The sequence below is a fragment of the Schistocerca gregaria genome, chromosome X, assembly GCF_023897955.1.
Source record: "Schistocerca gregaria isolate iqSchGreg1 chromosome X, iqSchGreg1.2, whole genome shotgun sequence".
Lineage (NCBI taxonomy): Eukaryota > Metazoa > Arthropoda > Insecta > Orthoptera > Acrididae > Schistocerca > Schistocerca gregaria.
Genome location: NC_064931.1, coordinates 150,480,676 through 150,492,940, shown reverse-complemented (window position 1 = coordinate 150,492,940; position 12,265 = coordinate 150,480,676). Strand labels below are relative to the sequence as shown.

At 36.6% G+C, this 12,265-nt stretch overlaps 1 protein-coding gene across 6 annotated transcripts in view; it reads right to left on the bottom strand.

Moving 5' to 3' along the window:
- LOC126298839 (ubiquitin carboxyl-terminal hydrolase 15-like) overlaps positions 1 to 12,265 on the bottom strand; it is a 157,545-nt gene that overhangs the window by 21,696 nt on the left and 123,584 nt on the right. For 2 of the 6 annotated variants that reach the window (XM_049990325.1, XM_049990324.1), the window contains exons 13-15: positions 11,246 to 11,413; positions 8,785 to 8,965; positions 186 to 439 (exon numbers count right to left, since the gene is read on the bottom strand). In XM_049990325.1, coding sequence (XP_049846282.1) covers positions 186 to 439; positions 8,785 to 8,965; positions 11,246 to 11,413 — 603 coding nt within the window. Of the gene's footprint in view, positions 1 to 185; positions 440 to 8,784; positions 8,981 to 11,245; positions 11,414 to 12,265 lie in introns of all 6 variants that reach the window. The other 4 variants (XM_049990322.1, XM_049990323.1, XM_049990320.1 and 1 more) reach the window with 2 other exon arrangements.

Genomic DNA, 12,265 nt, shown 5'->3' with positions numbered 1-12,265 from the left:
CTTACGTTTTTCCTCTTAGTCTCGACAGATTTTGCTTAACCAAGTTCAAACTCTCAAGATCCCACCCAAATTTTTCTACAGTCTTATTGACAACAAGGGTATGCAATAACTCCTTCATAAACATGATGATCTCTTATTTCAGAAATATGATTTATGGATTAAAGAGTAAATAAATACTGACTTACAGTGGCCACCACCCATTCCTCCATAGTGATTACATACACCAATTAGGTCATATACTGCAGGAGGATGCTCTGAATTAATGACATAGCTTGACATGTCAAGTTCCCGTAGAGGAAAGTCCACATGTGTATCAATTTTATCCCTTCTGTATTTGCTGTATGAAAAACGTTTCAGATGAATGATGAGAATATCAGGAAGGTTCCAAAGATCAAACTTCTTTGTTGCACACATGTGTCTCTTGCAGGTTGGGCAATACCTGGAAAAGTAAACACACATAAATAAATCCCCAATTTCTCCACAACTAATTAAAAAAACAAAAAATACACACACAAATTTATTATAATCATCAGAATACGAGGTGTGATCATTAAGTAATGCAACACGTTTTTTTTCTTGGTCAATTGCAGTTGAAAAATGCATAATTTGTTGTGGGACATCATGTAATATTCCCACTTCATGAAGTTATAGGGGGTGAAGTTCCAGTAGATAACGGCACTATTCGTAGCCTTCAAAATGGCACCTGTGACGGAGGCGCATTCCAAGCTGAGCGCTGTCGCTGAGCTGCTTTTGGTGGAAAACAAGGCCATTGCAGACATTCGTAGGCGCTGCAGAATGTCTACGGAGACCTAGCAGTGAAAATGTTACAAGGCTGACCATGACAATTTTTTGTCCAACATCGTCACAGGCAATGAAACATGGGTTCATCACTTTGAACCATAAACAAAATGACAATCCATGGAGTGGCAGCACACCACCTCTCCTCCAAAGAAAAAGTTTAAAGCTGCACACTGAACTGGTAAAGTCATGGCGATTGTCTTCTGGGACTCTGAACAGGTTATTCTGTTTGATGTTCCACTTCATGGTGCAATGCTCAAATCTGAAGTGTGTTGTGCTACCCTCATGAAATTGAGGAAACTACTTCAGCTTGTTTATTGCCACATAAATGCAAATGAAGTTCTCCTTCTCCATAACAATATAAGGCCACACGCAAAGCTCACAAAACTTCATTGGGATGTTGTTCCCCATCCACCCTACAGCCCAGATCTCACACCTTTCAACTTCCATCTGTTTGGCCCAATGAAGGATACACTCCACAGGAAGCAATACATGGATGAAGAAGAGATTATTGATGCAGCAATGGCTCCAAAGTTGAACAGTATACTTGTAGCATGTGGGCATACTGGCCCCCTCAGTAAGATGGTGCAAGGCAGTTGCACTGAATGGAGATTATGTTGAAAAATAGTTTTCCTTCAACTCCTACGATAATTTCCATATTTGCATTTCTTAGTATTTGTCCATGTTACATCCTCTGTAGACCACTGAACTCTTTCACCTCCTTATATAAGTTAGTAACCATATTTCTCCTGAAGGATATCAATTTCTCTGCATTTCACAAGCATCCACGATTCCCTTGCTCCTCTGCATTGTCTGCATATGCCTAGATTTTTCTATTTTATGGACTCTTTGGTTTTATATTACCTTTATTCATACACAAGCTCCAGGATGATTTCACCAGCAATCCAGTTCTGCCTTTTGTTGTTGGTGTTGCACCCAATGCAACTTTCCTGGACTTGAGTTATGCAACCTTTTACACAGTACCAAGTGGATTCTACTTCTATAGGCCGAGTCTCTTCTACTGATTTCAGGTCACAAGTTCAATTTTTAGTAAGGCTCATTTGTAAGTGTTGTGTTAACAATTACGACAGGAAAAATGTTAGCTGCTAATGATTCACCATTGTGCATGTGGACTCATCTTGTAGAAACACTAATATTTCATTGGCCGCTTCCTTCTCACTCTGCGGAATTCTTTGGCTTCCTTTCAGACACAAAGTCAACTTTGGCAACTGTTGTTGTACATATAATGCACTGTTTGCTTTCTTTATCATTGCCATTGATCTGCTCTGTATCAACACTACGAGCACAGTAGCACTGTTGTTTTGTCACTCATGCTGTGCTCACCATTGGATACCTCCAATCTCACCCCCTGTTGCCATTAGCTGCCAATATTTTGGTTGCATGACGAACAATATGTGTGCCATAAACATCATTGGCCTCTCCTTGAGAGAAGTAACCTCCTGGCACTAGATGGAATATGTTAGGCAGCTATAGAAGTGAATTGGCTGACAGATCAAATCCGTGTGCTGGACTGGAACTGCAACTTTGGCCACAGAATTTTGTTTACTGATTGCTATTGAGGCATGTGCCAATTAAGGCATGTGCCAATCACAAGCATGCAGTCTCTTTCTCCATTGCCTAGCAAATTCAGATTGTGAAAACAGTTCACTACTAGTGTGGTGTCACCGCCAGACACCAAACTTGCTAGATGGTAGCCTTTAAATCGGCCGTTGTCCGTTAGTACACGTCGGATCAGCGGGTTGAGACTATCAGTGATTGCAGACCGAGCGCCGCCACATGGAAGATCTAGTCTAGAGAGACTCCCTAGCACTCGTCCAGTTGTACAGCCGACTTTGCTAGTGATGGTTCACTGTCTACATATGCTCTCATTTGCAGAGACGACAGTTTAGCATAGCCTTCAGCTATATCATTTGCTATGACCTACCAAAGTGCCATATTCAGTTACTATAAGTACTACCTTCAAGAATGTATTCTGAACAGATGATATTGTGAGTGTATGGTATAGCCTTTGTGTGAACACAAAACCCAATGACATGCACAATGTGTTTCTATCTTTCATTGTTTGTCAGTAATCAACAATTGAAATCTGTTCTTTCTATTTGAAGCACCCTGTAAATCACTCGCACCTCACCCCCCCCCCCCCCCCCCCGCCACACACACACACACACACACACACACACACACACACACACACACACATATATATATATATATATATATATATATATATATATATATATATATATATATATATTGGTAATCATGTAAAAAAATAAGTGAAGACGACACTTACAAAGAATAATAACAATGTCACATGGTACAGGCACCAGAAGGAATATGGAGACCCTCCCCTTTAGTCAATATCGATAAGTAAACTAACCTTCCTATGTTAATTATACAGGATGATTTATGACGATATGCAAATATTTAAATATGTTATTCTACAAGAAAAACTAAAGAAAAAAGTTCATGTAAACATAGGTCCACAAATGTTTAGTTACGGAGTTGTGGCTAATAAAAGATTTTGCCTGAAATTTAACAACTTCACCAATATGAAGCCATCGCAAAACTGTACGAGGTTAAAGTAAAGCATGATTTCCATTTATTTTGTTGTTATTTGTCTGGTGAATCTAATAAAACATGCCCCAGATGTGTATCTGCAGTAGTTTTCTAGAACATCCAGAGTAGCAAAGATTATTATACAAGTAAGTTTGTTCACTTTACATTAAGAATGCAGGAACATTTAAGTCATTGTTGGCAAACCATTAGTGAGTTGTTTCAGTAGTTTCCTAACCTTGAAACGAGTTAGTTTTCTGTACTTTTCAGTGAAAGAACATAACAACAACAGTGCATTTAAGTGAAATCACATAGTAACTGTTGTAGTTTGTAGATTATTTATGAAGTAGGGATGCCTTTCAAATTTACGGCAGAGAAATACGCCAATATGGTGTTTATTTGTGGCAAATGTGATGGTAATGCTATGGCTGCAGTTAATGAATGTCGCATAAGTTATCCAACTCGGAGGATTCCGAATGCACAAACCATTAGTGGAGTATTTCGAATGTTACAGGAGAGAGGCTCTCTACCTAGTGTTCATAATCAGGACAAGTGCTCGATACATGAAGACGATTATGAGGATATTATGGATGCTGTTTAACATAGCCTGGGTACCAGTACAGTGTGTATCACTCAATGATTAGGCATTTCACAATCGTATGGCATACCTGAAGTACAATAATCTCTATCCTTATCATACACAAAAAATTCGTCATTTACATCCAGGAGATCCTGCCCTTTGCTTGGAGTTCTGCCACTGGTTAAATACTCATTGGCAGTTACACAAATACATTTTATTTACTGATGAGGCACAGTTTACTTGAGATGGTATAAACAATTTACTTAACAATGCAACACAATTTCCAGCAGTGAGTTGGCATAAATGTATGGTGTGGTATAATCAACACACACTTTATTGGACCATTCACTTTCCCCAGACGTCTGACTGGTGAGACTTGTTTACAATTACTTCAAGAAGAAATGCCTCACCAGCTCGAAGATGTTCCACTTGCTATGTGATTGCAAATGTATTTTCAACATGATGGCACACCCCCAAATTTCACCAATGCCATTACTACACATTTAAATGAACATTTTCCCCAGAAATGGATTGGTTGTGGTGCTACACCTCTATGGTCACCCAGATTGCCCGATTTAACACCAACGGATTTTTGTTTATGGAGATGGATGAAAGGCATAGTTTATGAGGACAAAGTCAATACACGAGAGGCATTACTTGCTCGTATTATGAATGCAATAGGTGAAATTAAGAACAACCCTGTGAAACTGAAACAAGCAACAAAATCTATTCACACACATGCAGCTAAGTGCATTGAACTCTGTGGAGGCATTTTTGAACATTTATCGTGAAACTGTATGTACACTGTACAACTTCTTCAACACTGAGCTTTGTTTTTCTGGTTTAACATGAATTCACGTGTGCTATGGTATTAATAAAAGCAGATTATCTGACAGATTCATACAGCTTCAGTTAAAGTTATTCAGTTAATGTTATTACCACCATTTTTTCAAAATTAAATTCTCTACTACTTCTGTTGAAAACTTTGTGCAACTGTCTGGAATTTAAAAAACAAATTGAGCCAAGTAATTAATCAATTACAAAGTTTTCAAAATTACTTCTTTGCTTCTCTGGATGTTCTGGAAAACTACTGCAGATACATGTCTGGAACATGTTTTATTCAATTCACCAGATCAATAACAACAAAATAAATGGAAACCGTGCTTTACTTTAACCTCGTACAGTTTGCGATGGCTTCATATTAGCAAAGTTGAAAAATTTCAGGCAAAATCTTTTATTAGCTGTAATTAAACAGTTGCGGACCTATGGATATATGAACTTTTTTCTTTAATTTTACTTGCAGAATAAGATATTAAAGTATTTGCATTTCTTTGTGAATCTTCCTGTCTACAGTGACACAAAAAAATCAACCTCTTCTGCTCAAAACAGAAGCATATATTTATTTACATTACTTAGTAAAATTTATTTAAATGATGTCTAGTGAATACATATAGAAATTATTATTCATTATTCAAGAATGATAAATAATATTTATTTGAAACTTAATTAATTAAGTGGACAAAAACATGTTTGTCATTTGTGAATAAAAATGGTTGCGAATAAAAGAATCCAAAAACACTTACTGCTCCAGTTCTTTGTCATTTATCAAACAAATTTACACACTGCTACTTTCAATTAGTTTTCAGAGCAATTCTTTTTTCAAAATCTCATCAGAATGTTTATTTGATCACATTCCACAAATGCCAAAGAGGTTAGCAGTGCACTATATCCCTTGAGAAATCAACTTTATTTTCAGATAATTACCTAAGATTTTTATATCACAACTTTGTTAAGCAAAAGATTGGTAAATCATCAAGTTTGCTATTGTTTTACGCAAATAACTTTGCTGTGGTTCCATGTTAGTTCCACCTTCTACGCACGACTCAAAATCAAAAAATAAATTTTCATTTCCTTTCATTTGAGGCCAGTCTTTCAATTCCTTTGACAGTTATTTGGCTACTGTATTTGTGAAGTTTGTTGTAGGCCTGCATTCATTGTAGAGAGCAATACAGGTGAACTATATTTTTAAACTGTGGGTAAAATAGTGCTACAATAGCTGCATGTTTTCACTTTGGCATTTCGAGTGACTTTGGTCATCCAGCAGCACTCCATAAATAACCACATTTTTCTATAGATTGCAATGCACTTCAGTTAAGGCAATGTGTTCTTCAGTTTCATAAATATTTTAAAGGACAACATTAGCATCATTTTCTTAAATTTAGAAAATGAGTAGTGCAAGAAAAGAATGATGGTAATTGGATACTATGTCTACTGATACCCATATTATCACTTGTTAGAAAATTCTATGAGACTTCATTCATCTTTTCTATAATTATCTGCATAAACCAATTTGTCGCCGTCATCGTCGTCATCACCATCAGCAGCAGCTCCTCTTACTGTGACTCAAATGAACTATGGATAAACATACCACACACTTAAAATGCTTTCATGAAACTGCTTCCCTATATCAGTTACTGTTGCAACTACTCTTTTCCAGAATGAGATTTTCACTCTGCAGCGGAGTATGTGCTTATATGAAACTTCCTGGCAGATTAAAATTGTGTGCCGGACCGAGACTCAAACTCGGGACCTTTGCCTTTCGTGTACAAGTGCCCTATCCTTTTCCAGTTTAAACTGAATTCTGTGTGAATTTCACCTAACATTGTGGCTACATGATCACAGGTACTAGCTCCAGGAAACATCTTACCTGCTTGCCTGTTGAGGTTATAATCAAGCCTATGTACTATTGCCTCTATAGAAACTCCTTTCATAACTTGACCATATGTCCACAATTGTATATACCAATATAAGTTCTACCTCAACCAATAATAACTTATTCCTGGTAAAAATCTTTTATTTCATAGTAAGTGTCATTTGGTTAATTAATTAGGTTTATATTATAATGTGAAATGTTGAAGTTGTTCAGCATTTCAATAACACCGGGCTTTTAACCATCCAAGAAGGGCACAGACTGGATGAAAAACTTAGCAAGATCATTATCAAATGTATCGTGTGAAACATTCTTAGACAATTCATCGTTTTAAGCCTTCTTCGTCTTTTTTTTTTTCGTTTGCTTAGCATGAGCATGATATCTTTGACAGTTTTTTTTTTTTCGGATTTTCATTTCAAATGGCTCAATACATTTCATGTTTAATTAACAATTCCAACAACCTTGCGTGAATAATTCATATGCATAGTGACAATGAAGACAGTATCATTTTCATGTGAACTACCTTCATGTAAGCCACTTTATTATTATTATTATTATTATTATTTTAAGCCTGATGATGACAATGATTACCAGCAACAGATTCATTTTGCAGTACTATAAACATGAGACTTCCTAAATTGTATTAACAAGACCTATAGCTGACAGCATTAGTAATCTTGGTAAAATGTTTACGTTTTTCTAGTTATGTACAGTTGGCAGGGGGAGAAAGTCTAGAAATCATGGCACATGCAGAGTCCAATGAACTGGGTTGCATTGCTAGTGTAGCTGTTGTGCTATGAAACACTTCTCTTATTTGTATGCTGTTAACACTCTGGATACCAGCCACTTAGAAGAGTATTGGGCCGTGCAAATTGGTCATTTATTCCATTATTTAGTGCATTAGTGGCAGTGTAACTGATGGATATTTAAGAGTAATACATACTAAAAAGGGCCAAGCTTCAAGATTTATTTTTCATATTTATTGTAGTTCTTTGATAGATTACAAATTTTAAAATAATGACGACAGAAAGTATAAATATCCCCCTAAGAAAAAAAATGTGAGGTGAGTTATTGCACAACTTTTTCCTCTTGACCTTCCAAAATTTCTTACTCAACAAACATGTCATACTTTTAGCAGGATTACAGCAAACTACGAAACATAACGAGTACAAGCACAAAATTACGTCAATGCAATCATACTGGCTCAGCCATTCATGAGAGCGGCTGTTACATTTGCTAATGTTTCATTCGAAACAGTTGTCGAAATTGACAACAGAAGGCAGCACCAGTCAACGGGCAGGTCACAAGATGTCTGTGTATTGTTCTCATATGAAACGAGTCCAGTTTTCGAGCAGTAGGTGGCTCACACATTGAGAAAATTGCTGCACAACCTATACTCTGGTGTGGCCTTTTTAACACGGAATCTGTTCTTCAAAGTGTTAAGTACATAAAGCTGTCCTCAACCAGAAAGTTGGTTTGAGAACTGCAGTGTTCTACCAGATATGGTCCTAGTGGGGGTGGTGCACACTTGCCTCGGAATACAGTTACACAGTTACGAAGTGTCGTATTTATGATCTATGAAATAAGTATTAATCTAATCTAATCCAGCTACTTATAATAACCAAGAACTCAGCATTTGTCTCATTATCACGTAACTGCTAGAAATGAAAGACAAAAATCCTAGAATCAATGGGGGATCAAAAACCAAACCTTTAGATTTTTGGTCTGGAATTTACCCACAGGGTCACCCTTCTGTGTACAGCATTAATAAATCATCTACCAAAAAGAAACTGTGCTGAGCCACATGAACGAACACTGGGTATATGTGAAAAAGTGCTGATTAAAAATAAACAACGAAAATACAGTGGTAGTCTATGTTACTGGTTAGTTATCAATAATAAATAATTACTATTATTCAAAGAGTGAAATAACCTCATTATCCACAAATAATCTATTTGAGAATATTTTTTGAATTATTTATTTATTCAAATAATGACCACTTCTGGTATTACTGTGCACTTGATTCAGATTTAAAAGATTTTATTAGTGAAATACAAACAGGTAAACTAGTGCTAAAAAAGTTGTTGTTACAAAACAAATAAATTCTTTAAATTCTCACCATGCATCATCTGCTCCTAACTTCTCATTCATTGTGTAGAGGCTTATACAATCCTGGAGAGACAGTTTGGTGCTACTGCGTCGATGGCGCGGCTCGAATGAGTCCACAGACTGAACATCATATTCCTGATAATACTGCTGTCTGGTATTTTGATTCCATTGAGTGACAATATATTGACCACCTGTATGCCCTGAAACTTATTATTTTTATGCCTTCGACTATTGGATACAACTAATTAAACAAATAACCCTTCATATATAAATGACTGAATAAACAGAATAGGTACTTGGAAAGTTTTGCAACGTTTGACTCAAGGTGAACAAGCAACAACATGCTTATGTACATATTTCTAACTTGTCCTCACAGGCAAAGGAGCAGCTCAGGCAACCCCTATCGTTTTTACATAGCTGTCTATCAGTTAACAACAGACACAGTCACAGTAAAAGAAATTACTGGATAATTTTGTGGGAGTTTTTCTTTAAAACTGATAAAGGAAATGCTTTACATAAACAGACAAGACTGTCCTCAGTGCTCTAGAATATTCAGATGGTTTAGTGTATATGATAGGCATAGATAAACCCTTGATGATCCTATCTGCTGAAGTTGCCCTCCTCCATAGGACATTTGCTGCAGTACATGAGAGGCGTGCAGGTTATCACCACAAAGAAATCTTTGGACTAGTCTGTACATCCAATTCATTCAAATATTCAAGACCACACTGAAGAATGGAAGCTATTTTTGATGGGCTGGATGGAAAATTGTCGCTCATGAAATCTTCAAAATATTAGCAATTAAGGTGCATCTCACTTTGTGAATAGCACTGTTAGAAGCGCAAAGAACCTAGTTTTATTACCAAATAGTTGCAACAGAGTTTCATGGCAAAACATGGATGCTTGAAGATGAAGGTACACCTGTCACAGTCTGTCAAGAGGGAAATCATAGCTATTTCCATAATCCCATGAGGATCACGATGGAAAGCTGCATGAAAAAACCTGTCGATCCTTCATTAAGATGGCCACAATATTAATAAAATTGTACAGGTTACTTGGCTGCAACAGGCTTCATAGTCATTAAGTGTTACCCAAATATAACCAATTTTTAAACTGAAGAGCAAACAAACTAGTTCCCTCTCTCTCACTACCCCACTGCATCACAAGGAGAAACTACAAGTTGTTTCACAAACATATACTGACCCTTCTGCAATGCACCTTCCAAACCACAGATGATACAGAGAGTGTTTATTTCTCACCAAAAGTGTTAACACTACATGGGATATACAGAACTAGTACCCAATATCTGCAACAAAATAAACACACACCAACAGAATCTACAAAAATCACCGCATGCTGCAACGCTTTGCAAGAAACTGATTCTTGATCATCCAGTAAAGCAGTTTTAGCATTCTTCTTGGAAGGACAACTTCCCTCACCACAAGTGCTGCTCACTCTTCAGTTTACAGCCTACACTACTAATCTTGCCCCATGTGATAGGGATGATGATCTCCTATAGGTATGAGGTGATTATTGCACCCATCTATCTAAACATATTTGGGGGTGGGGGAATTGTTTCAGAAATGGTTCACAATAACCATACATTAAAAAAACTGGGACTGTATGCAAAACTTTCCTTGCACCTTAAAAGTAGCACTAGCTGCCAATTCACTTATACCACTGAAATCCACACGGCAAACTTGCTCAGTCTGCACCTTGAAACACTTCACTTCAAGGAATGAGTGAAAATAAGCTACAAACACTGTGTCATTTGGTGACAACATGTTTACATTTACTATGCGAATTAATCAATAGCCCAAAACAAGAAGTATATCTGAACAGAAATTAAATAATTTTAAAATAAAATCAAAGCTATCATAAAACAATTTGCAACATACCTGCAATTATATTCATTGCCAGAATCACATAAAATGCTATTCTAAATTATTGCGCTACTTACAGAACCTGTTCGTGCATGCATGGAGTACATGAATCTGACACTTTATCATTAGATACGTTTTTGAAACATAACTCTTGTCCTACTGATAATGTGTTTACTTTATTAAAGCACTTGCACAGATCTCCCAATACATGTACAACTAACAATAACATCTAAAACTATGTTGGTTAAACCATGATTCCACTGAAAGACAATATAACACTAAACTATCATCTTCAGTAAGTACCATTTCATCAGCTATCTCAAATAGTGCCAAAGACAATAAAACCCGTTTTAAATATTAATGCTACAAATGTACTGTTGCAACAAAGGGCATCCACAGATAGCTTTTACAAAATGTTACTTTACCTTACTGCTGACTATTAACTTTAAACTTGTCCCCCTACACAAACATTTATTTTCCTGTCTGTACTGAACTCTTTGCTGGAGGCAAAATGTGTGTTGTAACATACACAAAATTAATTAAAAATATGTTTTAGTAGTACTAAATTATACAGTTTCTGGAACTAACCTGGTAATTCAAATGGCACAAGGTCCGCATGTATTTTAAACACAACAGATGTAGTTGCTGGATTGACAACACACAGAGTGAACAATTGATCTTCAGTGGCATCACCATTGCAAGGTTGGTTAATGTTGTCAGTGTCTTCACTCTGATGTTCTATCAGCTGATTTGATACTACAAATAAGAGCACAGTAACTATTACAACAGGAAAAGTCTAATACCTTGGGTTTAACAATTTATTATAAAAATCTCATATTACAAACAATTATAGTTCTGCATTTCCACAAGTTCCGCTCAAATATAAACACACCTATGATGCCTGTTAAAACCTGATGTCTGCCAACAAACCTTTCACAACAATTATACAGCAACAGCATCTTATGCCACAGGTGTGGCTTGCATCTTTACAGCATAGGTTCTCAGATACGTGACTGGTTTGAAGACTTTTTGAGTTATAGAACCTAGTACAGTCTACTTGCAGGGAGTGTTCATCAGAGAGAATGATAATGTCAAGAATGCCCCAGGCAAGTGTGCCAGTCTTGCTCCTATTCTCTGCATATGTAAATGTAAATGATCTGTCAGATAGCATAGGTAGCAATCTGGGACTTTGTGCTGTAACTAATAGAAAGAAATGTCCTTGGCTGCCACAAAGCCATGACAGTGATAGGATTCCACACGTGCAGGTGCAAGATCATTCTACAAATAAACTGAGCTATATTTACATCACAGTAGTTTCTTTATGACACTATTGTGTATGGAAAAGTGTCACTGAGTGACTGTAGAGAGTACAGTATAACTTGGACAGAATTTCTATTTGGCAGAATGAGTGGCAACTTGCTTTAATGTGGGTAAGTGTAATTTAATGTAAGAGAAATATTTATTTAATGTTCGAATACAATATTAATTGTGTGCTGTTTGCCACAGTCACATCAATTAAAAATCCAGGAATAACACCGTAACACAAAGTGAAATGGAATGAGCACATAAGGTCAGCTATAGGGACAGCAAATGGCTGACTACAATATA